This window comes from Pavona decussata, unplaced genomic scaffold, assembly GCF_977016875.1.
Source record: "Pavona decussata unplaced genomic scaffold, jaPavDecu1.1 SCAFFOLD_2, whole genome shotgun sequence".
NCBI lineage: Eukaryota > Metazoa > Cnidaria > Anthozoa > Scleractinia > Agariciidae > Pavona > Pavona decussata.
This window is the reverse complement of record NW_028145426.1, coordinates 1,081,140-1,109,134: the sequence shown is the minus strand read 5'-3', so window position 1 is coordinate 1,109,134 and position 27,995 is coordinate 1,081,140. Positions and strand designations below refer to the sequence as shown.

The 27,995-nt window shown below is 40.5% G+C and overlaps 4 protein-coding genes and 1 long non-coding RNA gene across 7 annotated transcripts in view; 2 read left to right on the top strand and 3 right to left on the bottom strand.

The window, feature by feature from the left end:
* Positions 1–27,995, top strand: part of LOC146489888 (hsp70/Hsp90 co-chaperone CNS1 homolog) — a 187,430-nt gene that overhangs the window by 37,953 nt on the left and 121,482 nt on the right. The gene's annotated exons all lie outside the window — the stretch shown is intronic.
* Positions 1,130–4,296, bottom strand: LOC146489898 (uncharacterized). 2 transcript variants are annotated; one of them, XM_085116336.1, is made up of 3 exons: positions 4,142–4,296; positions 2,095–2,772; positions 1,130–1,986 (listed from the first exon to the last, which is right to left on the bottom strand). In XM_085116336.1, exons 2-3 carry the CDS (start codon positions 2,755–2,757, stop codon positions 1,498–1,500), a joined length of 1,152 nt encoding a protein of 383 aa, XP_084972462.1. In that variant the 5' UTR covers positions 2,758–2,772; positions 4,142–4,296; the 3' UTR covers positions 1,130–1,497. The 2 variants fall into 2 exon arrangements, with proteins under 2 accessions (XP_084972462.1, XP_084972403.1); XM_085116277.1 differs by having other exon boundaries at positions 1,130–2,772.
* On the top strand, positions 4,409–7,559 carry LOC146489897 (uncharacterized). 2 transcript variants are annotated; one of them, XR_014866703.1, is made up of 3 exons: positions 4,409–4,624; positions 5,066–5,141; positions 5,962–6,050. It is a non-coding gene; the product is annotated as an uncharacterized LOC146489897 (long non-coding RNA). The 2 variants fall into 2 exon arrangements; XR_014866713.1 differs by lacking the exon at positions 5,066–5,141 and having other exon boundaries at positions 4,445–4,624; positions 5,962–7,559.
* LOC146489896 (uncharacterized) lies at positions 14,484–18,346 on the bottom strand. Its single transcript, XM_085084783.1, has 3 exons — positions 17,252–18,346; positions 15,164–17,143; positions 14,484–15,128 (listed from the first exon to the last, which is right to left on the bottom strand). Exons 1-3 carry the CDS (start codon positions 18,344–18,346, stop codon positions 14,484–14,486), a joined length of 3,720 nt encoding a protein of 1,239 aa, XP_084940909.1.
* On the bottom strand, positions 18,442–19,428 carry LOC146489895 (uncharacterized). Its single transcript, XM_085084692.1, has one exon. The coding sequence runs from the start codon at positions 19,426–19,428 to the stop codon at positions 18,442–18,444; it is 987 nt and encodes a 328-aa protein (XP_084940818.1).

Genomic DNA, 27,995 nt, shown 5'->3' with positions numbered 1-27,995 from the left:
CGTGTTTGACGTAATATATCAAACACGAGACACAGTGTTTCGTCACATAAGCCTGGTTTACACGTACGACGCAAGCATAGGCATAACCACAAGCAGAAGCACAAGAAATCCAGTGCGACGCAAGCATAAGCGCCTTGTGCTTGCGCGTGTGCTTATGCTTGTGCCTTCCCGGTTTACACGTACGACGCAACGACGCAAGCATAAGCACAAGCACAAGAGAACGGAACGATTTCCATTCTCTTGTGCTTGTGCTTGTGCTTGTGCTTGCGTAGTTGCGTCGTACGTGTAAACTGGGGCTACGCAAGCATAAGCACAAGCACAAGGAAAGGAAACTGAAAAACAGTGACAAGTTGTCAGCGTACATTCTAGTCTGTCATGTTGGAATCAAATCTCGCGCCAAAAGGCAGTTTAGCCGCGCGATTCTACCACATTTTTTATGCTTCTGTCCTGCGTATGTCACCTTATGCTTATGCTTATCGCACGTGTAAACATCCTCGTGACTATTTCACTATGCTTGTGCTTATGCTTATGCTTGCGTCGTACGTGTAAGCCAGGCTATGTCAAACACCCAGAAGAGAATTGACGAACTTCGAGGTTTTTGATATTGTGATGAAACACTGTGACGAGTGTTTGATATAACTTCTCAAACAAACTGATTTACAAGAGAAAATTAAGGATTCAAAAACGAGGAGTTTTTCATCAGATATTCAAACACTTCACGGTGCATGATCAGTCCTTTGTCTTTGGCTTCTGAATTATTAATGAGTTTGAGAACAGTAAATAAACAATTACTAAATACGACTGCGTTTTCCACAGTCGAGTCACCACGGACAAAATGTCACGAATCCTTTGCATTTTGGCGCATGTTAGTTGCGTTTTGCGGGGCGATCATGTCTTTCCTAGACCGTGATATGGCAAGCCATCCATGTTTTGTAATTTCATTATTCTGGTTTTACCTTGCTTTTTGCCTTGGGAATTGTTTCACTATTTGCAGAGTTTGAATTTATGCATTAAATGCTAAATTTTCTAGGCAGAAGAATAGAAATAGGAAAGTGGGAGAATTATTACAGTAAATAAGAATAAAAAGAAGAAGAAAAGCAATAACAACAAAAAAAGGGGGTCATACATCTAGGGAAAGGTGTATTTCATGATGCACTGTTACACCGTAGCTGACCTGGCTATACAAGAGTGTGGTATTATTTTGAGTTATCAATTTTTTTTTGCTTCAATGGTATATGTCGCTTTAATTTGTACTACAACTCGTTAACGTTTGTAACATATACGTGGATTCACTACTAAACAAGTAGCATGACTTATAACTTTTTCTTAGCCACTTAGTCGAATTCGTGTGTCGCTCTACAGTCTAATTTTTTCTCGAAGCCGGGCTAACCTTATATCAGTCACTTACGCTTTGAGCAGTGTTCAAAAAAGACATTTGTCGTGTAGTTCAATCATTTCAAATTGTAATCAGTTCGTTGCTCAAGACTTCTCGTTGTTTCAACATCCTTTCTCAAGTTCGTCTGCTTTCTCTCTTAAAAATCGCGCAGCCTCCGATCCCTTGTTTTTAACGATATCCCTGATCGTGAAGCCCAGGTCTATGGCGTCCCATACCAGGAATGGAATACTGACTCCAATGATCAATCCACCTGCAAGCTTACTTCCTGCCTTTGCGCCTGCTTTAGCGCCTGACTCGGCTACATCACCAGCTGCCTGAACACCTGCTCGTCCTGCGGTCTGTGCTCCAGCCTGCCGTGCTGTCTGTACACCGGCCTGTCCTGCTGCCTGTACACTGGTCTGCCCTGCTACCTGAACAGTGGTCTGTCCAGTTACTTGCATACTGGTCTGTACAGTGGTCTGTCCTGCTACTTGCACAGTGGTCTGTCCTGTTACTTGCACAGTGGTCTGTACTGTGGTCTGTCCTGTGAATTGTAAACTGGCCCGACCTGATGCCTTTGCACCGGTTTTTCCTGCAGCCTTTGCACCAGCCTTGCCTGCTGCCTTTACACCAGCCTTGCCTGCTGCCTTTGCACCAGCCTTGCCTGCTGCCTTGCCTGCTGCCTTGCCTGCAGCCTCGCCTGCTGCCTGTGCACCGGCCTTTCCTGCCGCCTGTGCACTGCCCCGTCCTACTTCCACAAATACTCTTGTTGCTGCTTCCACAATTTCGAATGAGAGGTTCGTGACATTTAAAAGCACCTGCTGAAGGAGTTTAATGATGACTGGATCACTCAACTCGAGGGTTTGTATAGCGAGGCAGAAAATGAACAACAGCCTTGCTTCCTCCTTCCTATCAAGCCACAACTGGACATTATTCCTCACATTGTTTATGCAATCGAAGGCTTCTTTCAAGTCTTTCTCGGCTTTCTTAATTTCATTCGAGTTGATGGAAGCCTCCACGATGCTTGTGCCCAGATTTGTGCCGGCACCAGCAGCTCCAACACCCATCCCAGCTAACAATAAGGGTGCAGCAATCCCCGCTGTCATAATTGTCGCAACTCCTCCACCGATAGTCAAAATCCCTCCCACTATTCCAGCCGTAGTTCCGCATGCGTGTGCTATCTTGCAGTCCTTCCACACTTCATCAAGCTTATCAGCCGCTTTGCGAAGACTCTTAATGGTGACTTGCACGTTAAATATCATTCTTTTCGCCTTTCCTCTGAACTCTTCTAGATCTTCCCTTGCCTGTTGTTTTTCAAATTCAGACATGTCGGCAAACATTCGCTGTAAGCGAATCATCTCCTCTAAGTTGTTGTCTCCCATTCTTATGCGTCTTTTCTAAAAAAGAATTAGAAGCAAAACAAAATTTAATTTTACCGTACACCTAGAGCACCCAACATAAATTATAATTTTCGTTTGTCACACTGTTGGAGCACCAATAGTGTGACACATATACTGTATATATATATAGTTATCATGAACAACCAGTCTAAACCCATCACATGATAAAGACTAGCATGTAGCGAGCAGTCAAATGGAAACACTTCGATTCACGCGATTATATCATGCGAAGAGCGTCTTTCTGGAGCATCTGACGCAATAGTAAAATCGTGTCGCCAAAGCCAACTTGTTTAGCGGGTTTTCTCTCTTAAGTCTAGCTAAGAAAAAGGATTTCAATACTTGTGCATACCGGCAAACGGATTACAGTTGCTATATTGATAAAACATAAAGCTAAATTTAAATTTGACCCAAAGGTTAATTTCATTCACGTATGACAAAAATATCGTTGACTTCACCTACTGTTTATATTGATACAAGGAACTATGAAGAGTCTTTTGTTTAACTGGTTGCCAATGTTAGGAAGCAAACTCAAAATGTTTTTAAACAGGTATATTCCCCATATTTGCCGGAACTATGTCTCTGTTAAAAATTACTGAAGAGTACTGAAACCTAATCATAGCAAGCAGCAATAAAGATCAGTAGAAACCGGGTTTGATCGTACTTCTTTGCCAAACATAGCATAAAGCACTGCTCAGAAACATTTCAAGTAAGCACAACAGTTCCTAGAATTAACTTGTAGCATAAAGCAACCTCGACTAGCCCGTTTTAACTCGAAACTTGAAGGAACTTTCTCTTTGGTATCCTTTACCTTGCAGATCAATTGTCGAGGCCAACGGTTCCGTCCTCTTATGAATCGGGTATCATACTACTGTTTACTGCTGTTTTATCGCGAAGATCACCATGTAGTGTTTTTACTTTGGACTCAGTCTTTCTAGCACTAAGGATTGCAGACCAGTGCGTTGCATTGAAGTTATCTCACAATTTTTATCCCAGAACTGATCGTAAAATTTCCTTGAAGTCGATTCAATTTTAGTTGTCAAAACAGGGATCAATCAAAAGTCTGAAAGATAATTTCCGGTGACTGACGACGAAAGTGAAAGTGAAATGATCGGCGGGTCGGTGTTTAACGCAAGTTATGTTAAAAGCAATACGAATTTGCATTCAGTTTGAATTATTGCTGTGACCCTATCGAGAGACGAGCTGTACATGTGGATTTTCAGATAACTCTTCGTTACTGCCTATGGCGTTTCTGCATGGCGATTTAATACAAGGCCGCGTTTTTCAGAATTCACCTCAACCCTAAACTGTGAAACAGGATGGCGCCTAAATACACTCACTCTAGAGTAATAAAGGATATTGGACAAACCTTGCTATGAGATCGCCTCTGTTCAAACCAACTCGGGTCTTGAACCAGTGTACTCAACAGCAAAGAGCGACTGATCTGCCTATATCAACGCAGATGTTACTTACTCAAAACACTCAATTAACAGCGAAAAGCTTACTCATGATCTATATATAAATTTTATGCGATCAGCATAAATTTCCTTTGGTCAACCAATCACATATTTTCATACCAAGGGATTTGTCCAAGGGAAAAAACCATTCCATTGTCTACGCTTGGATACGCTCTGCGATTGGTTTATTTTTTGTTTTCTATTTTGGTTTCGGTAGAAGGGACTTTGCCCTCCGCTAGGGATTTGTCCCTGGGAAAGTCCCTTCGTGTAAAATGACATGAATGGTTCGCCAAATTGCGCCTAAGGATTTATTCTCCTCACACGCCATTTATGCTGTGTTTACCGTTGAATACAGAGCTACCGAAGAGAGTGGAGCTGATTTCATCGATCGCAAGGTTTGTCCAGTTTTCCTTTACTATATTATAGAGGGTAAATGGGTTTCAGCGCCTGCTTGCAATTACCAGAAACACGATAGGCAGTCAGTCAGCATCTTTTACGAATTTTCTCCTTTGTCACGGTCGCCTGAAGTAATCTGCAGTATTGATTCTAGTTAAGAGTTTGGATAATGCGCGTTTTAAAACGTACACTATATCGAAATTGAAGGCATCTCAATCAGTCCCTGAAGTAATAATAATAAATATCCAGAAATAACTTCAATGCACCCTAGTCCTCAGTACTTGGGAAAGTGAAAAGTAATATATCTTGGTCTTTGCGCTCAAAATATAATAGTGTGATAATGCATTGTACTTTCATTATGCAATGCATAGACGGAATCATTAGCCCCGAGGAATTGTCTTCTGCTAAAAGCCACAAGTTTCCTTCTATATCTTTTTTAGAAGGAAAAGAAAGTTCCTCCAGATTTTCGGCTCTGAATCAATGGGCTACTTCAAGCCGTTCATTAAATATTCATTAGTAGGTTCCAAGAATCGTCTGTGTTTACGTTTGACGTATTCTAAGAATTGCTGCCGATGTAGATTGATTTATGCAGAACCTAGGCGGTTTACATCCATTCATTTTCGCTGCACAGAGGATTATAGACTTGAGATGCCTTGAGAACATGTATTTTCTGAATAACATGCTCCTAGGCCCCAGAAAGGTTCTATTCGTTGTAAATAGGTAGACGCTCTTTATTCCCTTGGCTGACGACGTTTGGTGTTCTAAGGGGTCAACTGGTCGTTCTATTGTAACACAGCAGCTACAGTAAATAACCGCGTGTGAGACCCTAACTACCCTAATGGATAAAGAACCTGCTGGCGGAAATTTTCCATTTTAATACTCAAGAATAAAAGAAGCCCTTTAGCTAAGAGGGTTCAAGCATGCTCGCATATGCGGGTTACGGTCAAATTTGGATAAACATTTTAACCAGACTTCAGACTGCAGAGATAGAGACAACACTATATATATTCCGTTATCCGCTTTGTAAGGCTTAACTTTATACAATTGTGAGTTGTGAATAATTACTGTTAATTTATTTTACTGGTAGTCGACAACTATTAATTTCCTTCATAGAAATTAAGAACCTCATTATGAACCTACTTAACAAATATTGCCAATAACTACCCCAAAATACAAGAACCTATTCTTTCATACTTCGAAACATATAGGTTCGTATACACGCGGGTTTTTACTGTAGTTGAAGCAGATCTACGAAACCATCAAAATCCCTTTATTTGCATGGATGCCACAGGGATACAATAAAATTAAGTATCTTTTGATTTTAATTTCTTTTCAGATACGACTCTTAAAATCGTGGAAGACAACCCGAAAAAAAGTGACTCGCTTCAGCGATCTGACTGAGACAGAGAAGTAGAAGAAAATGAGTTCCAGGGCGAAGGATACTGCTAAGAGTCTCCGTAAAGTGGCTGAAAAACTTGATCAAGTGTGGAAGGACTGCAAAATAGCGCATGCCTGCGGAACTACGGCTGGGATAGTAGGAGGGATTTTGACCATCAGTGGAGGTGTTGCTACAATCGCATTATCTGAGATTGCTGTACCCTTGTTAACAATAGGGATGGGTTTTGGACTGGCTTGTACTGTCACAAACCTGGGCACAAGTACTTTGGAGGACTCTATCAGCTCTACTGAAATGAAGAAAGCTGAAAAAGACTCAAAAGAGACTTTCGATTCCATAAATAATGCGAAAAAGACGGAGAATACAGTTCAGCTGTGGCTTGATAGGAAAGAGAAAGCAAGGCTATTGTTCATTTGCTTTCTTGCCCTGCAAAGCATGCGAGCAGGGGGAAAACTAACAGGGGGGTTGACTATTGGAGTCGGTGCTGCTTTTCTGTTGCTGGATGCCAAAGATCTGCGTTTTACGATCGCAGATATATATTCAGTTGAAAACAAGGGATCTGAAGCCGCAACATTGTTAAAGCAGAAGGCAAACGAACTTGACAAAATAAAGTGATAAATAATAACATAAATTGGCCATTAACGAGTGTCGGTTTTCCGACCACTTATCAGTTTTCGAAAGCACGAAAAAGTTTCTTTAGTGAACACAGACTGCTTTAAACCTCTATAAATTTGATTCTGATCGAATTTGAATGCATAAAAGAAAAAGACAAAATAGAAAAAAAAAATTGAATGTTAAAGGGCTTGTATATTCGTAAATGTAAAAAATGGTAAATGTTGCTTCTGCAGTGGTCCACCTAACTTCTAGGTAGCTAGTTTCCAGGCATGTCACTAAAACAAAGAAAACAAACAATTTTAAATAAACATGACATAGTAGGAGAAAGAACTGTTTGCTATTTACAAAGCGTGGGGGAGGGGGGGGGGGGGGTTGAATTCGGAGCAACAGAAGGCAAATCAATCTACGTTAACAGTAGGAGCATTTGAACCCGGTATCTGGTCTTGCACGTTCTCCATTAAGGTTTCCATCTCCGCAGAGAACGCAAGCAAGCAATTACTGTCTCATGCCGTTAGCAGGTTATCGATTCAATACAAAGTGAAAGAATTGCTTGAGGCATAGGCGAGAACAACGTCAGCCTCTCGAGTGTCCTCCAGACTCCAAAGTGCATTAGTACGGCCTGCGTCCTCCAGATTTGGGATGGTGAATCATACCAGCCTTTAATAAATTGTTTGTAAAATGCACTTTTAAGTAGGCCTTAGGATTATAGCGTGGGGGAGGGGAGGGATTATTTCTTTTCAAGGCATGCACTTTTTGATGGGAGGGATCATAGAGAGCTGATTTGAAATTAAACCATATATCTGTGAAGATACAAACGAAGAAATCAAGTGAACGTTGTATGTTTTAGTAAACATACTAGGTTTAACTTTAAAAGTAAAACTTCTCCTTACTTTTCGTTATTAAATTTGGTGATCTAACATGTACACATGGCCAGGGGGCGTGCTATTGGGGAGGGGGTGGGGCTTAATATATACTGGATTTGTTAACGGCCGCAAGGTTGGGTAGAAAAAACCTTTATAAACAGTGCCGGATACAAAAGTGGAAGGGGTGGGCAGTTAAGTGAAAATGGATTCTTAGATGCTCTAAAATAGGGAGGGGTAGTGAAGTTAACCCCAAAAGGGGGAGGGGAGGGGGATTTTGGCTCTTCAGCTTGGTCAACGAAACATTTCCCTACTGCGAGCACGGAATGAGCACAGCTTGTTATCCACATTTATGTGCATCATTTGTTTTACATGTATAATCTGACACCTTTACTTTCTTAGGTCTTATACTTCACCATAAGATGATTTATTCAGTAAAAATACTACTTTTTACGTCTCCTAAATGTACCATTCGCCCGACGGTATATCGCCCGGACTCACGTTGATTCACGCGATGTTTAAAATAATAAAATGGAAAACATACATTGGCAAAAATAGCTTTAAGACCTACACGATTAAACGAGCGGAGATACAATCAGTAAAAATTGTACAAACAAACTAAAAGAGGTCCTTACGTTGAGGTGCCGAGTTTCTCCGAGATGTTACGGATGACCTACAAGATAATTGATTATGATTTCAAGACAAATAGCTGGCATGTCGATTTGTAACAAATATTATTTTATTGATTTACTTTTGTTAGCGGGAAATTTTACCGCGAAGTGAAAAGTTAGAACTAATTATCCATATGGAATTTGTGAATACGGTGTATTAGCATGTTGTATTTCGACGTGCGAATTGACCAAGTTTGGGCAAAACTCTTTCGAGTGAGTCGACTTTCGGGCGAAACAACCGCAATTTAAGTACCACAGGAAAACTCAGGTTGTGTGAAGCTGTGCTGCGATCGTGCTGCGACCCTTGTTTATTTACCGGGAAGTTGCTTTTAAGAAAAACACAAGACACTTTGAAGACAACAAAATACAAAGTCAAGTTATGTAACCGACAGCGGGAGAAACAGCCAGAGGACTAGCGGCGGGAGAAACAAATCGACTTGCACATCATCAGTATTTTGAAGTAAAACCATCTTACTCCGACCCAGCACGACCTCTTGAAGTGAAACGTTTCGCTCACTTGATGTTGTAAAACGAACAGAAAATCAGGAATTGGAATAAAAGGACTGGTTACTCTAAGAAGAGGTGAGTATATTCATGTTATTTTGTAGACAAAACTTTGTTTGTTTACTGTCTTGCAACTTGTTGTTTTGCAGTGTTGACACGCCGTTTAAGAAGCTAAATACTGCTTACTTCACAGGATTCTTTTGAGCTCAGTTTTTTCGGTCCATGCTCATTATTTCCCTTGGAGTTTTTTTTTCTAATCTAGTCCAAATTTTGCCTTCCAACAGCGGGAGAAAGAGTATAAAAACTACTTGCGGCCGGCGGGAAACAGCAACCGAATCTTGAAGAGAACTCATTTTACTCCGATCCGGCTTGACAAACGTTGGATTTTTCCTCTTGAAGTGGAACGTTTCGCTCACTTAACGTTGTAAAACGAACGAAAAAATCAGCAGTGGAATAAAAGGACTGGTTATTCTCAGAAGAGGCGAGTATATCCATGTGATTTTGTTGACAAATCTTTGCTGGTTTGCAAGATATTGATTTCTTGCACTGTTGACAAAATACTGCTAATCTTTACAGAGAACAAACACAAATACTTAAAAGAATAGGATATAACGGCAAAGATTTAGATGTGTGAGTATTCTTGACTGAAAGTCTTTTCAAAGAACGTTAAAAGCGAAGTGTGATTTCATTTTCATCAATACAATTAGCTTACGCAAAATATTTATTCACTTGTTTTTGCAAATTTTTTAAAGATCGTTGTTTAGTTGATTTCTGCACTGATTGCTATACATACACAAGTTCGCCTCGAAAAAGGGTAAAAACAACAGAAAAAATAAATATCAATAGGAAGCTTTAGGAGGAAGTACCCGTCCTGAATATTTACCTTCAGCGAACATATATGTAATATTTTGATATTTGATTTTGGACCCACTCACATAATCATGTAGCTTAGAATGCCTCTTTTACTGAAATGGGGTTTTGGGTTCAAAAGGATACCTTACTACCTTGTATAGCAGGTAGTATATGTATTCACATGAAGCCAAGTATAATTTATAGTTTAATTTTGAAGCGGCAGGGGTATTTTGCAGAATGCCGAATTCATAGAAGTCCTTTCATGGAATGGCTGCCATAACAACAGTACTGCTAACTGTCTGTATAACTGGTGCTTAACCCTAGACAGTAAACAGAAGTGCTTAGACCTAAATAACTTCATTCGTTGCTTAATGCTAAACTGTCACAGGCAGCATAAAATGCAACATTTGGCATTCAGCAAAATACCCCTGCCAGTTAAGCAACAAAAATATTATTAAGGTCTAAGCACTTTTCTATATTATCTAGGGTTAAGCAATTCACCAATTTAACGCAAAGCGTGTGGTACTCCGTCCACTTCTAGTGCTGCACTTTTTTTTCGCCGGTGATGGTCAAGTTCACACTCGCTATCATCAGTCTCGCTCTCACTAAACATCCCCTCACTTTCACTGCACCATGTTTTGCCCACAACAACAGTGTCGCCTCCATCACTTTCTTGATCATCATCGTCAGATGTGTGTTCGTTAGCTTGTAAAAGATGCTAGCCTGGCACTTTCATTGTTGCTAATGTCTGTCCCTGTCTTCTTGTAGTTGACTGGTTATTAGCATAATCTTTTCATTTTTCAATTTTTTCTTGTATGGAAGGGAGTGGTTTTTTCAAGTAAATGTCAAGTTCAAAAACATAAAGAGATTCTAACCCTGTAGTCAATAGTAGTAACTCTCACCAATTGTAATCCTTGTTCTCAATTTCGTCGGTTCTCGACGTTGGCTTGATTTCGCAAATCTTTGGAGAAATGGAGATGATTTAAATGGTCTAGGTATATTTTAACTAGTTCATCAGAAGCCACAAAGGTACACTATTGAAGAAAAGTCTGAAATTTCTTTCACTGTGTTCAGCTTTCCTTCATTGAATGATTTTTTTATTTGCGCTCTAGCTTGGCATAAAGTAATCAACTGGTTGTGCTGTTTCGTCCAAAGAAGTAGCCAGAGATTCAAAGACACTTTAATTTGCACCTTATTTTTTCTTTATCAGGGAAAGGTCATGGAATTCTGCCCATCATGGAGCCAGCCAACCAATTTTTGCATGAAGCGCACTGCCGCTCTTTTATAACCTTGTAGGACCATATTTGACAAAATCCATGTAAAACTCTCCAACGTCATGGTGATCATTTATTTTATGGTCACAAATTCAAGCAAAATAATTATAGCCAGGGACATGTTTTTCTCTGAACTTTCTTATGCCTTCATGAAATTATGATTAGCTGGGTACTGCTGAAAAAAAAAACTCCTCTCTCTCTGTTACAAATGCCCTTAAATGTAATCCGACAGAACAAGTGCATCTTCAATGCGCAATGCTGTCATGACCAACCCTCCATGCATTTTTCTCTATTCTTTATCTTCGCGATTTTCATAGTCAGCTAGTCGAAGCCATCTTCTAAATTTCTTCATCTGATTTGTCATGAAAAATATTCCCATTTTATAGAACTGCTATCGATAATGGCTAGCATCTCCAACTGCAGAATTAGTTCTTTCAGCTTCCCCCTGGCCACTGTCTTCATGTGCTCGATGTATCCTGATGTGATAAGCAGAGTCTCCAAATTCTGGACATTTTGGTATCTCGGAACCTGACTTCATCAAACAACATTATCTTAAAGTGCCTATGAAGCGAAAATTGTCTTTAGGTAGTTATAAAATTTACCCTTTCAAACACGGGATTTCAAAGTTTGAGATGTCTGGGGTAAAAATTGCCGATTTTGTGAGCGCTCAAAGTTGGGCTATTTTGCCTTCAAAAATGGCATTTGAATCGCGCGGCCAAAATGCCAGGTGACGGTGACAATAACCGTTGACGTCACTTTGGTGCCAAGAATTTCAATTCATCATGGCAGAAGAGAAGAAAGATAAGCGCCAAGAATTTCAGTTCATCATGGCGGAAGAGAAGAAAGATAAGCGACAGCGAGGGCGATATTGCGTTGCTGGCGTCTGTAACAAAGAGAGTTGCCAAAATCGATCGTTCACAAAATCGCTAGACATGCTTTTCTTTTTCTACAATCCTTTTCGGCGGCAAGAACGGAATGAAAGTAAACAAACTTTTGGCACCAACGTGACGTCACAACTTGGAATTAAGCATAAAACTTGACCCAGTCCTCTGACCATTTTTGAAAGCAAAATAGCTCAACTTTGAGCGTTTGTAAAATCTACAAGTTTTACCCCAGTACTCTAAAACTTCGGAATCGTATATGCTAAAGTGCAAATTTATAACTACACAAAAACAATTTTCGCTTCATAGGCACTTTAACAACATTATTAATTTTATGATATAGATCACATTAAAAAATGGTTACAATTGTATTTCATCTCCAGAAAAATTGATTTTTAAAGAGAATCTATTGGTATGTTAAAGAGGTTATACAGTTACAATCAATTTGTATGATGACTGAACATTTTTTTCAAAAAAGAAGGTAGGGGGCTAGATCAATGGAACTATTTTGCATGGAATATTAATATGATTCCTTGGCAGAGCAAACAACAGCTATTTATATCAATGTGGTTTATAACATAAAACCACTGCATTCTCTATGCAGTGAATGTCAGCCTTTATATCATTTTAGTTTTTAGTAAAGGATTTTTGAAAGTGATTTCGATTAGTTAATTATTATGCAAATGTCATTAAATGTTAACACTCCAGAAATGCTTGTATTTTCCATTTTAGAGGAGGTTTTAAAGTTAAAAAGGGTGATAGGGGGAGTGGGCATGGTATTTTACCATGGTTTACAGGAACGCTCATGTGGGGGGGGGGGGGGGGGGATAGAAAAAAATTATGAACCTTCCCTCAGGAGTGTTTTTAAATCTGCCACTGCCTGGGCACAAAATCCATGCACAGAGGTTGTAACCTTTTCTGGTGGATTTAGACCTTGTGTTTTAGCTGTAACAAACAATAAATTGATGTAAGATTTTTATTTACCATCACAGATCATGACAGATGTGATGAAAATACTTAATGGCTCAAGAATCACTTTGTTAATGGAAGTTTTTGTTGAGGCGGTTTATAAACTTGTAAATTATGCCTTTTTGTGTGAACGTTTCTGTGCACTTTTCCCATCAAGGGATAGATCCAGTTGTGTATTAAATTTCTTACCTTATTAATGTTTATGATGGCAGAAACCAAATAGAATAGGCAGTTACTGAGCATGTAACATTTTTCTTTAGCAGTAAAGATTTTAATTAGTTAGCCAGGTAGGGCTGTTGCTCTAGCATGGTGTGTACAACAGAGATTGGCCACTGGATGCCTGGACCTAGCTGTGTTTATAAGCAACAGAGCACTGTCACTCAATCATTCTTATAACTATTCAATAAATTATTGATAAAGAGGCTTAAGGTTACTTATAGGGAAGAAAGGTCGAATTCTTCTCAGATAATTTTTTTTAGATAATTGTTGAAACAAGAAAGGGATGCAAAGTTTCTTGAAAACAGCAGTTAGAAATCTTAAAAAGAACGCGAGCTATCTGAAAAACAAAGTTTTGTAGGAAAAGCGGTGAGCGAGTGAAGGTGTCATAATCCAATTTATGCGGGACTGTGTTGACATATTACGCGGCAAAATTTACCCGCGATCTCGAATTACCGGCAAACTTGCATATTTTTGTTTACATCGTGTTCATCGCAAGTCACGGCGTTGTATGTAAAATTTTACCGTGAAACAGCGTTCCATTTTGGATTCAAGCATTGCATAAAAGGTTGTTATGAAGAAAGCAAAACTAGAAAAGTCGCTTTGGGTGAAAGTTAAGAAAAAACCGGGGCCAAAGAAGGTCGAAAAATCATTTGACGAAGCCAAAAAACTTTAGCTGGCCATGGCGGAGAGCGACAAGGGTTCTTGGTACAACCAGTCAGATTTAGTTTTAAACCCACCCTCGTCGAAAGATATCGGGGCAAGCCGGATAAAAATAACTGCCTCGGCAGCAGAGAAATTCGTGGACGAGAAATCGGATAGTGGAGAGTCGAACATCAGTTCGGAGTCCGAAATCGAAGATGCCGGCGACAATCCAGCCACTTTCGCCGTAAGCAGCGAACCTCAGCGCGCAGCCTCGTGTACTGATAGCGGTGAGAAGTGCGTGTCTCGTGTCAACTCCGCTGGGGCTGCCAGTTTCATGTTCTGCGTCTATCTGCCGTTTTCTTCTTTTTTTTGGTTTCGCCGGTGGCTTTCTTGCGCCAGACTTAACTTTTCCCATAAAGAAATCGCTTTACAATATTACAGTAACGCTAAATGCTTCCGCGGGGAATTTCCATTGTTTTTTTTTTTACAGAACTCCCCAGAGAATGCTTCTTTGTGTTTGATTGGCCGGCGGCGTGAGCGCGTTGACAAGTATTTTAATGAGGTGCGAAAACTCTGAAAATGTTTCAAGGCCGAAAACACTGCTTTTGTTTTTGCGCGAGTTCCCCATCTTCAAATGAATTAATAGGGTATGTAGATTTGCCAGATTTCAACGAAATTTGGCCAATGTGGGGAATGTATTAGAATAAAACAGAAATTCCCTGACACACTGAAGAATCCACCGTTTTCCAGTTTACTGTTTATTCACCGTTTTCCAGTTTACTGTTTAACAACCAACGCGAGAAAAACGCAGTGTTACAGTGCAAGGCCAAGTGCCCTTTTTGCGAGCACGTGTGTTATAAAAACCCGAAAACCCTATTTCCAAATATGGTCATAAAATCTGACGCGTAACGCAAACTGGGGAGTTTACGACACCCTCCCCCTATTAAAGCGCTGATAAGCAGCTTTAATACAGTTCTAATCGTCTGCAAACTCGTTCATTGCAATTCCGATCATCCGGTTCCTTGCCGCACTCTTTGCTGCTCGTCTAGGTTGCTGCCGCGGTTGAAACTCTGGCGCATCTGGATTCAAAACTGTGCAGTGTAGCTGGGGTGGTGCGCCTATCTCCAAATCCGCAACCAGTTGAACAGGGCGTTCTACAACGTACCCGTTTCCTGTCAATATCGTGAATCCTCGCAGAATGCCATCCCTACCCTTGATGTGGCTTTCAACTTTTCCAAGTTTCCACTTTCCAGTGTTCTTAATGGAGTCTTTAATTAGGACCATGGACCCTTCTAAGGGAACCGTCATGTTTTCAGCTACTGAAGTCTTAGATCTCTCCTCCAATGCATGAAGATACTCTTTAACCCATCGTTTGCGCAGCTGCAGTCGGCAACTCCTCAAGTAACGCAATCTTCTCGTGACGTCGCTAGTGTCATCTAAAGTGCCAAAATTTTCTTCAAGAAAAGTCGCAGGTTTTCCTCTGATAAGGATGCTAGGCGTAACTGTCTGCTGCTCAAACTCTTCACCTACGTAACACAACGGTCTGTTGTTCGCAAAGCATTCTACATCGAGAAGTGTTTCCTCTAGTTCTGCATAAGAGACCAATGCTCTACCAATAACCTTTGAAAGACAAGACTTCACGATGCCAACCATACGTTCAAAAATCCTCCCCACCAGGGGGCTCTGGAGAGGTTAAACTTCCACTGAATCTGCTGTGATGCGAGGTAGTTGTTCAGATCTTTATCTTCTTGCAGAGTCTTGAGCCATCCTTTGGTCGCTATGAACGTCTTCGCATTATCGCTCACTATCAGTCGCGAGGCACCTCGTCTCGCCACAAATTCCTTCAATGCTCGTTTAAATTGCTCAACAGTCATGTCCGTGCACAATATTAGGTGAATGGCACGAGTGCAAGCACAAGTGAATAAGACTACATATGCCTTCCCAGGGTTAATCCCTTGTGTCTTGTGGTACAATGGACCAATGAAATCCACTCCAGTTGAGGAAAATGGATCAGTAAACTCTGCTCGAAATGACGGTAGAGCAGCCATCGGTGGTGCAGGCAATGCCCTTGCTCTGAACTTCTTGCAGTGATTGCAGCTCAACCTTAGCCTTCTGGTAATACGTCGCAGTTGTGGTATCCAAAACCTCTCTCGCACCTTGTTCATTGTGGACTGAACTCCCCCATGCAGATTTATCTGGTGGCAATGTTCCACGACCAACTCCGCCAATCTGTGCTTTCTTGGTAGAAACATCGGGTGGTAGTCCGGGACTCGCCCATACCAACGCCAGATCCCCACTGAGTCCTTCTTGATGGGAACATCGGTTCTTTGCTCACATCCTGCCTGTGCTAACTTGATCCACCACTGCTCAGCTTGTTCAATCTCAAAAGTGGTAAGGGGTCCACGTGTTTGAGCCACTTTCCGGAAGTTGCCAATAAATCTTCTAATGAATGCTGTGATCCTTAGAAGCTTCCAGTACTTGTGCTTCTGGATAAGTTCCTCGGCCCAAGTTTCCTGTGAGTTCTGATTTCCCTGTTTTTGGAGAAGTGCAGCATCCTTTCTCGGTAATGCTTCAGTTTGAGCTTCTGCTGTCTCCCTGACTTCTACCTTCTCCGGCCATTCTTCGACGCTGGTCAGCCATTTAGGACCCTTCAGCCAAAACTGATCAATTCTCGCGGGAGCAACTCCCCTGGTTCCTAAGTCACTAGGATTCTCTGTTGTTGGGACGTAATGCCACACAAAGGTTCCAAGATCCTGTATCTTAGCGACTCTGTTCCCGACGTACTGTGACCATTTGCCCTTGTGTTCCAACAAGTAGAGTACAGTAGTGCTATCCACCCATGCATGGGTCTCAGCAAACATGTTGGGGTCAAGTGCCTCAGTGGTATGATTCAGCAACTTTGCAAGAGTGAGGGTAGCAGTGAGTTCTAGGCGTGGAATCGACGTGTTCTTAGGAGCAATTCTTGACTTGGAAACAAGAAGGTTTTGACTGACAGACCCATCCAAGTACTTAGCAACAACGTAAACAGCCGCACACACAGCTGATTTGCTGGCATCCGAAAATCCGTGTAACGACAGTTCCCTTTTGTTGTAGTCAACAACACTTCTTGGAATTGCAAGGGTTGGCCGTTTCTTTAAACTGCTGATCCACTTGTTCCACTTCTGTACAATTTCATTAGGGAGGAGTGCATCCCATGAGATCCTCTGTAAACAAACTTCGCTAAAGATGATCTTTCCAGTAATCATAACTGATGAAGCCAAACCGAGAATGTCATAAACACTGTTAAATGCCGCTAGCATCTTCCGCTTTGTTACTGGCTCTGTTGCAGTGCAGCATGGTTTAAAATCAACAAAGATTGTGTCTGTCGACTTGTCCCACTGGGTGCCTAGTATTCTGGCCCTTTGATCCTCTCTCTGTGATCCCTTGTTCTCAGGTGTACTTTCAAGGGTGGGTACATTGCTATGCCACTTGTGTAGTGTGAACCCTCCTTTGTGCATGATCTGTGTCGCTTCCCCCTTAAACCGTGTGAGGGCTTCCACCTTGTCGCTCCCATATTGTATGTCATCAACATAAGTGTCATCCAGCAGCGCTTTAGCTATGTCTGAAAATTCTTCCTGATGTGCCAACAAGTGTTTCTGGAGAGTCGCACCCAAAATGTAAGGGCTAGGTGCTGCACCGAAGATCACTTGTGTAAAGCGATACTCAACCACCTTTCGCTCGTCCAAATTGTCAAACTAAAGTACTCTTTCTGCATCACGATCATCCTCATGAACACGAATCTGGTGAAATGCTTTCTCTATGTCTCCAGTGACGCATAATTTCTTCAATCGATTACGAAGAAAAATGTCAAAGAGCCGGGGTTGAAGAGCTGGGCCGGTCTCTAGGCAATCATTCAACGAAGGCAATTGCTGGCTGGTCTTGGAGGAGCAGTCATAGACTATGCGCATTTTTGTCGGCTCAGCCTCCTCGCGAATGACAGGATGATGTGGAACATAGTGCACGATTTCTCCAGTGGGCTGAGTTGGAGCAGGCTCAAGTATTCCTCTCTCAATTTGTTCTCGCATAATGGTGTTGTACTCCACCAGTTTGTTATGTTTCTCCAAGCGCCTTGTTGTTCCCCAGAGTCGTGCCATTGCTAGCCCCTTGTTGGGTGGGAGCGGTCCATGGGGAAGCTTCCAAGGCAGTCGTGTCTCATAAAACCCTTCACTCTTGAACTCGATTTGGTCCTTAAAGTCTTGGTGGAATGAGGGGTTGAGAGTATCGGTATCATCCAGGCCAAGCACATCCATGGAGCGCAAGCGTTCAAACTCACTTCGGCTCGAGGTTGAAAGGAATTCCTTCTCCACATCACCTCCATCTGAAATAAGCCTCCCATATAAGATCCATCCCAGCATAGTGAATTCCGCTCCAGGGTCAGTGTCAGGATTGTTTCCAAGAATTGGTGGTTCTGTTGAACGGATGCGCTGGTAATCAGCTGCTCCTAGGATGATATGTACAGGAAGCTGATCTGCCGATTCTTCTTCATCACTCAGTTGTAGCTTCCTAAGTCGAGGGTACTCCCGTTTCAAGTCCTTGATTCTTGGATTAGGTGGAGATGTCAACACATCCTTCTCTGCATTGATACAATTAACAACAAAGGTGAAACCATCCACAAAAGCAGACTCAATGTTTAAGGAGTAAATATCCACTCTTCTTGTAACTGTTCCATACATCTGCTCAATGCATCTTGTCTCCTGACGGATCGGTGAGATTTCCAGCTTTGTAATCAGGTCTGAGCAGACGTAAGAACTTCCCGCTCCTATGTCAATCATGATCCTTGCTTCCTGTCCATTGACCATTGCTCGCACTGTGGCATGTAAGGTTGAAGTAGACCGAGTTGAAGCGCTCATGTTCTTTTCTGTTGATGCAGGAACACTACCTTGCTCGGGGACAGTTAATTTCTTCTTTCACAAAGAGATGTATGATGCCGCTGTCCACAGTATTTGCAGGGTCTTGAACGGCATGCAGAAACAAGATGGTTATCACCAGTACAGTTGTAGCACAAATTCTTCCTTCGTATGAGGTCTCTTTGGGCAGCGACAGTCAACACCTTTGTACAGTTCACAGATGAATGGTTTTTAGAACCGCAGTAAACACATCTATTTGCATTGGTATATCTTTGTGAGCCCTGCATCATCAATTTTTCCGTATTTCGCCTGCCATCTCCAGGTCCGCTTTGCTGTTTGCTCTTCTCTTCCGTTCGAAGAGGGCTCCGGTCAACAAACTTACGCAGAGCTTCCACTAACTGTTCAAGTGTCCACTCCTCCCACTTATCATCTGTCTGAGTGATAACTTCCCGTACCGGTCCAAGCTTGTCCATCAGTGTGTACACGGCGCTCTGAGCTGACAACAGCTTGTCCATTGTTGACAAAGTTCGTACAACTCTCGAAAGCTTGTTGTAGAATTCGTGAACCCGGTCGAGTCGACGAATGTCCGTAATACTGTGTAAGCTCTCCATTTCCTTAATGAGCGCTTTGTGCACCTTAAAATCCTTGCCATAGGTGGTCTGCAGAATTCTCTTGGATTCTTGGTAACCTTCTACAGTGTGCGGAAGCCCGAGTATGTCCTCCCGTGGTTGGCCCCTTACGAGCTCCAATAGATAGTTGAATTTGCTGATTTCCGATATTTTTGCACCGTCCACTTCCACTTCAAATTGATTCCAGAATCGAAGCCAATCTTTGTAATCGCCGTGAAATGGAGTGATGGTATATCGCTGAAGCTTCACCGACTGTGTTGCTGATGAGCCAGGAGAATCGCTATTTCTCGCTCTGGCGTCTTTCTCCATCTCCAATTTCTGATCTGATCTAACGTGTGTTCGCTCTCCAACATATGCTCCCCTGTCTCGTCGACTGAAATCTCCAATTTGCGAATAAGCCCGCATTTCTTGTTGTAGCAAAGTTCCAAGTCTTCTTGATCGCAATTTTCCCAGGTTTTTGAGATTTCCTCCAGCTTCAAATTCGAAAACTCTAACAACTGATCGTGTTTCGATGTTAGCGCCATTTCAATCTTATAATCTGAGCCCACCAAACTTGTGTTTGCGAGGATTGTAAACAACTCGCCTTGTGTTTTCCTACCGAAGTTAAAGTTCGAAAAACGACCTAGTAACGTGTAAATGTACCTTTTGTCGATGAATTATCACAACTGCTCCCTCGTCGCTTGTTCTCGACCGAAAATTATCCAAAATTATCCACGATTATCCAACATTCGTCGCTTTCTGTGTTCTCGGGCGAAATCTCCAACTCGTGTCCTGGCAGGGTCGCCACTTTCAGTGTGGTGAATGTATTAGAATAAAACAGAAATTCCCTGACACACTGAAGAATCCACCGTTTTCTAGTTTACTGTTTATTCACCGTTTTCCAGTTTACTGTTTAACAACCAACGCGAGAAAAACGCAGTGTTACAGTGCAAGGCCAAGTGCCCTTTTTGCGAGCACGTGTGTTATAAAAACCCGAAAACCCTATTTCCAAATATGGTCATAAAATCTGACGCGTAACGCAAACTGGGGAGTTTACGATACCAAAATGGTCATCAGATATTGATGCATCAAATTAAAGTGTGTCAGGCTTTTACGAAATTCAAAATATTTTTCCCGTGACGTGTTAACATCTGACGCGACTACAAAAATTTTCCATTGTCCATCTATAGGATGGATTTTCCCACAAACCAATAGGAATAAAGAAAAAACCTGACACACTTTGTTAGCCTATTATCTCCTGATTGATATTGTGCAGTCTGTTTGGTTGTGCGCCTTTACATGAGAGTGGGTAATTCAGTTAAGTCCACGTCGCTAGTGTTGAGTTTGCAGGCCTCTGAGCGCTTATGTATCCCACAAATAAAAAAAAACATTGATATTTTCGCAAACTTCAATTTATCAGCTTTATAGTGATATATAGTTTTCCGTGGTTTTATCGAAATCAGCGCGCATACGCTAGATTTCCCTGAAGGCACTCGCGAAACATGGCAGTAACCTTAACAAAAGTATGCTGAACAAGAGGCATTCCCTGTATACGTTTCCCATCACTCACCAATAATCTGGAGAGGAGATGGCTGATATTCAGGCCATGTTTAATGCAACCAGACCCTGGCTTCTGTTGATAACTGTGATTACAGATAAAAGGTCAAACTTCTTATCAGCCATCTCTTTTGATTATAAGAAAACTTTCAAACTTGGTAATGAGTAATGAATTATGAAAATTAGTATATACACAGTCAGGTATTATTTTTACAGTGCAATCTCAGCTATTTGAACCCTCAATGTTTCGACAATTCTGATTTTTTGAACAAATAGTTGTTAATTCTCTTGGATTTGCTTCAGTCAGATTTTTACCTCCTATTTTTTGAACAAAATTCTGTTCCCCTTGCAGGTTAAAAACAATTGGTATTGCACTGTAGTAATTCAGTTATCACTGTTATACAAATGTTATACCCCAAGTTAATTGTTTTCTTTTACTTAATTTTGATTACCCTACAATAACTGTTTATTTTTCATGGGTTTTGTGACGTCAGTGACCAGTGCTACAGTTTTCTACACCTTACCACATAGTCTGGTATACCTTTATCAGTAACTTAAGGAAAAAAACTAATATTAGTTTCCTTTTCCAGTCTGTCCACTGGGTTTATGTAAAATCTTCTTTATTTATATAAGAACGGTTTAAACAACTGATTGTTTTGAAGAATGAAGTAATAAAATGCTTTTAATTTATTTATTTACCTGTACATAATGCATCATTTTGTGAATTCAGAAGTTGACTATTATATGCACAATCAACTCAATTGAAGCACTCTCGTACCTTCCATTTTTTTCTCTCGGAAAAACCAGATGATAAAAAGTAAAGTAAGGAATATTTTTACAGAATGCTTATTAAATGATACATGGTAGGTATCTTGCTGTGTAAAAATGAATGGGACTTCTCAGATGAGGTGCTATCCACAAGCTAGAGTGATGTCTGAGGATACAGCAGTGTAGTGTGTAGCAGTCTAATGACTTCTTCAATTGGGATTTTGCTTGTAAGGCCAAAAGGTTAATAGGTTGAAACAAGGCCTGTACTTAAATTGAGAAACCAGAGAATAAAATCTGCAGTGTAAATTTTTGTGGTGAAGAAAACCGCTTAATTTTCTTTCACAGTATTACCTCAGTAAGGAAATGTGGTCCATGCAAGGTAAAGTAAAACTCTTTGACTTTGGCAGGATTCAAACCCATTACCCAAGGGCCCAGTTGCTCAAAGCCCGATTAAGCTAATTATGGATAAACGAGAATTTTGATTCGAGTTTAATTACTAGATAATGAAGCTTTTTGAAAAAGATTTCTTTCCCTCAGTTTTGACTTTGACTTTTCTTTACCATTGGCTTAAAATTAGATTTTTAACATATTTTTAACGAGCGAGCTGAAAGCCTCGGTTAACTTTAAATCGTGGATTAGCATTAATCGGCTTTCGAACAACCGGGCCCAGGATTTTGATCACTGATGGACCAAATGTACTCACTAGGGCAATGCGAAATTTAAGTGGTTTCCTTCCCATCCAGAAAGTTACACTCCAGAGATGATTATCTGATTTCCCAGTTGTATAATCAGTACTGCACAGCACAAAATTTCATTATCCCTTAATTGTTGTGTTATTTATTTACTTTACTCCTAGTGAACTCTCATGTAGCAACATGTAAAAAAAACTGCTGGGGATAACTGACCCCATAACTGCCTGATGGGTTTTTTTGGTAAAGATTTTGACAGGGACAGTTAAGGATTTAATTACCCAAGTGTTATTTGATTTCATGTCAAACAATTTGCTTACTTTAAAAACCAGGTAGCAAATGGCTAGGGACTGCAAAAACATTTTTTTCCTGTTGAATAAATTATTAGACTTTCGAAATTTATTGCATTCATCAATTACATAGAAAGAATGCACTCCTTACACAGATTGGAGTCGAGATTGTATGGGACAACCAACCTTGATTGCCATGAACGAAAGGATCTTGGGACATGAATCTGGCACCCCCTGCAAATTTTGTAGGGGCAGATAATATCATCACCAACTTGGCAAAGGAGGGAGAACCTAGGATCGAGGTCAACAAATGCACTCTCTAATCCAGTTTTGATTACGGTCAGTATAAAATACAGACTGCAGACTGCAGACTGGGTATAAAATGCAGACTAGGTATAAAATGCAGACTGCAGACTGCAGACTGGGTATAAAATGCAGACTGAGACCAAAACCGTCTCTTCGTCACTGAATACAGGATACATTTTCAATTTTCAACTTACCCTAGTGTCACGCAATCACATTTCCGAGATCATCTCCCACGAAATTGACCTTATTTTTGACCCATTTCTCGACAGTTTGTTTTCTTTATCTCGATTCGTAGCTTTCATTTCCTGAGGCCCTTTCTTCACAAAGAAGACGCGAGCTTAATCGCTTTGCATTAGTTCGAAAACAATTACGCCCATGACGGTTTTCATTATTATAATGAGGGAAACAAACTTGATTTCCAAGGCCGGGGCAAGAAATTTGAAATCTTCAGATTTTAACTAGCTTCTTTGAATATTACCGAAGTTTGTCAAAGACAAATTGTATACCTCCAGTATTCTAGCAATACATGAAGACATATTTAATTTTATTAAAAAAAAAAAAAACATTAGTTTACTGCCACCCTGACTGCCACTTACCGATGTCGCCGATGTCATGTTGACGCAAAGCGGCGAAAAGGTCAACCACGTGCGAAGTAAAGGTCATGTGTCCGCGTTATTGCTTACGTCATGATTTGGGGTTGTTTATTTCAAGGTTGACGCTTTTCGAAAAGAATATAATAATGTCAATGTCATGGGAAATGATCTCGAAAGACGATTGTATGACACTAGCGTAAGTTAAGTTGAAAAAATTCAAAAGGTATCCTGTATTTGCAGACGAAGAGGCGGTTTTGCTCTCAGTCTGCATTTTATAGCCAGTCTGCAGTCTGCAGTCTGCAGTCTGCAGTCTGCATTTTATACCTAGTCTGCATTTTATACCCAGTCTGCAGTCTGCAATCTGCAGTCTGCAGTCTGCATTTTATACTGACCGGTTTTGATTACTACTAGTTTTCATATATATAAAGTAGCAAAAGGCACAAGTGATTGTCATGTTGACTTAGCAATATCAAGAATAAGAGCCAGACAATTGCAATTACTGCTGTGGTTTCCCTGAACAAAACAGTATCACTTTGCACTCTAAAAAAAAAAAGGTTTAATGTGATTGACAGGAAGGTATGAAAGGTTCATGTTTTTCCTATCCCTTCCAAAATAAATGGGAAAATTATACTGTATTCTTACATGTAGATTAAGTTAAGATCAAGAAAGACATCTTGACTCTCTAGTAAATCAATATCAAAGGAACTGAGCACCTAGTTTGTGTTTTCTACAAAAACCAAAATAAACAACTTTATGTGTACAAGAATAGCTATCAACCTGGGAAAAACAGAAATTTTTAAAATGAGCTTTTTAATCTAATTTATTGAATTAATCAGCTACAAGTAAATTAAAGAAAATAGAAAAATGACACAAAGCTAACTTGACTTGAAATATTTATCCTGTATTCAAACATCTCCAATGCGCATCTCCCTCAAATAGAACCTAAACGTCAACAAAAAAATCACTCAATTTGACAAGAAAACGATGAAATTTAAAATATTTTGAAAATCCCCATGATAAATGACTCGTGTTTTAATTGGTCCGCAGTTTGAAACGATCTCTTAGTATTGTACATATTTATTATTATGTAATATAACCGACCACACGAATTCATATAAACGACACTGGCCTACTATTTTCCGTATTAACTAGCAATTTTAACATTATCTTGATTAAACATCAAAGGTTTCTTTTAGAAAATTGCTCCCTCTTAGCTCTAATACAAAGGTGTGCATCCATACATAAAATGATAAAGATTTAAGAATTGGTTCATGCTTAGCGTGCGTATATCGAGTTATGGATGCACGCGGGAAGTTTGGAGAGCACGAGAGAAGCGTAAGAGTTGCTCGAGGCGTAGCCGAGAGCAACTCTAGCTTCTTGAGTGCTCTCCAAACTTCCCAAGTGTATCCATGACTCGATATACGCACAGCTAAAAGAATGAACCAATATTCTTTTATAACATAGTGAAAATAAAGTAAATGATTACTGGAAAACAGGTTTTGTTCCAGATTAATTACAAAATTCTCTGTAAAAAAAAAGGCGAAAATGGTTTTTCATATCGGTTTAATCTTAAACGTTTCATTAAGCTTCAAGCTCTGATAAATACCAGTTTTTATGGTGTTGTCTCTGTAAAAGTTTTTTAATAACACAGCGCGCGCATGCTTCCCCCATCTGACTTGCACACGTCATCGGATGGACGCACGGCCGTGCGTATGTTGAGAAATGTACCATGATGACGCCAATAGGGATTAGATTAGAATGCACGCGCGCTATGTTATAATTGAAGTTAGTCCTTGCCTCCTAGATTTACAGAGCCGTCGGACCTTTCGCGTTTCGCCGACACAGCAAAACCCCTTCTACTTTTGACGTTTATCACACTAAAAATTTTCCTTCAACCCAACAAATCTGCTGTAGAAAGGAACATTTTTCACACAGTCACGCAGGAAAAATAAGATGAGGCGTAGGAAAACTTCGATCGCCTCCAACTGCAAGGTTTCCTAGCGCTTAAAAAGATCCTTGATCCACCACGCTGATTAGATGCACCATCCTAATACAGGAAGACGTCTAAACACTGCTATTTTTACCCAAATCTCTAGAACAAAGCAAAGACAACTAAGTTCTCCTATTCGGCCGCCATATTTGTTGATGAAATTTTTGGCGCGTGTGTACGAAGAATCTGGGTACTAGCAATCTTGGTTCCTACGCGCGGGGGCTCTGGGGACAAGATTGGTGCATCTTATCACCTGCAGACCCTGCAGACATAGCCTGAGTATCAGGCCTTCCTAAGGGGAGGGGGAAAGGGGAGGGGGAGAAGACAATTGTCTAAAATTCCCTCTGTTACGACAAATCAGCGTTAAATAATTGTGCCCTCTGTATTACATTGTTATTGTTATTGCTAATGGGCAGTTTGCTGCATATGCGCTAATAATAATACGTTCATACGATAAGCAGATTTCTATAAATGCTATGAAAAAAATTGGAGCTCCGCTTTTAGGCTTCGCTAAATATATATATTATCTGTTTATTCAGTAAAAACCAACTGATTGAAAAAAAAAAGAAGTTTAAGCGTAGATCATTGTATATAAAACTGTTCAATTGAGGCCTTACACTGCTGTTAAAAGTAAAAACTAATATCCAAGCTTTCGCCGATCAACGGCATCATCAGGGATGAGAAAATATTCCGTGGCGAAAGCTTGGATATTAGTTTTTACTTTTAACAGCAATGTAAGGCCTAGCCTGTGAACAGGCTCCCGTAGCCGGATAGGGCGAAGGAAACGGCGAAGGAAAAGGCCGCGACCGAAGCGAGCCGAGTGAAGCTGGCGCCGCCCCCTTCCTCCCCCCCAGTTCCTCCTCGGCCAGCTCCCCTCTCGGCACAGTTTCCCCCCGGCTCGCTTCGCTCGCGGTGTTTTCTTTCGTCCTATCCCCAACCGTAGCCTGTTCACAGGCTATGTAAGGCCTCAATTGAACAGTTTTATATATTTTAACCATGCTGCTGAAGGACAACATGAACAGATTAGATCATTGTGTCCTCGTCCCAAGATTTATACATGTGGTTCTGGTGTTGGTGGCTCTAGTTTCTGATCCTCAACGTTACTCCAGTTGAGGCTTTTAAAGAATGCGTGATCCCTGATCCATGGAAACTTGCCACCTTTGTAGCCAAGTCGGTCTTTTCGGTTCTTCTTGAGTAGCTAGAACAATTGAAAATAAAATCAAAACTTAAGCAAACGCTTACCTTGTGTGGTGACGCTACTAGGTTAAATTACAGCATAACCATGAAGGATGTAAGATTGGATAGGAATATGACGAGAATTAATCCCAGCCATTAACCCTATCTAGACTGGTGGGGGGAGGGGGGGGGGGGGGGACAGATTCTACCCACGGCGTGCGACTTTGGATCAGAATCTTTTGAATATTTGAGCAAACGCGTTGAAACCCAGGGAATTTTTCAAAAAATGTATCTGGGAAAAATTTAATGAGGTCGTTTAGAGAAAAAAACCGGTCTATGTAGGGTTAATACGTTCTATTAAAAGCTGGATCATTGTATAATGCAATTTGAACGATTTGATTGGCTTAGCCCCCATGGTATATAAGCCATTATACCATGCACGAGAAATAGAGACCACTAAGTTGTCTTCTCAGTGTTCTTGCAAATCAAAATCAGCAAAATCTAGCAATTTTTCTATATTGTTTTTAATAAAAAAATTATTCCACTCACGCTTGTTGGATATGGGATGATTATAGCCAACTCGGCGCTACGAGCCTCATTGGCTATCTTTCATCTCATATCCAACGCGCGCTCGTGAAATAATAGTTAAATATACGTCAGCAGAGGCGTTGTAATTCAAGTTCAAGAAAAATCACGACACAGTCAATCACTGCAAGCCTGTAAGCCTGACATTTTCAGCTTGCAAGTAAAAGGGAGTATTCTGATTGTGCTGCAAATGCACAAAACCGCAATAGTAAAACAAAAATCACCGTACGTATGCTTGAGTTTCATGAACGCTGTTCATTGACACTGCAACATCAAACTGCAATACATTACATGGCCTATTACTAGATGTATATTATATGATGCAATTAAAATATAAAAAAAATAAGCTAAAATCGATATATATGATACAATTAAAATATAAAAAATTTAAGCTAAAATCGAGATATAAAAATAATTACAACATACACACTGCAAGGATTAAAAACAAAAACTTAATTATAAAAAGCAGAAAAAAGACACTTCTTAAAAATTGGAAAACTTGCTGAGTTTCTTACAGTTCTCTCTAAATCATTAAAGTCTCTGAAACAGTGGTACCGCGAATGATGTTTTCCCCAATTATATTTGATTTTGGGGAGCTTGATAGTATCGTTATTGCGCATATTGTAGGAGTGCATATCACTCTTTCTTCTAATGTCCAAAGAATGATTAAGTTGGCCATTAATACACTTGTATGCATAGATAAAGTTGCCAAGGCACCAAATAATAATAGCATTTATAATATAGCGGTGGTTAGCTCGAACGCTAATCTCCTCTGACCACCGTACACTTCTACCAAAACCATTAACTACTTTCTTTTCTCCTTTTATTTGTTATTTTATTCCCATGTTCTTATACACAATGTAAATACTATATCAAAGTGTAAATAAAATAAACTGAAAAAACCGAACTGAAATAGATACTTTTAAAGCCTAATTTTAAACCAAAACTTTCATCCATTCCTTATTTCCAATTGTGGCGCGTTTTAAAACAAGTCTTTGCCATATAATTGTAAAAGCCGCTTGGTACTTTCTTTAGATGT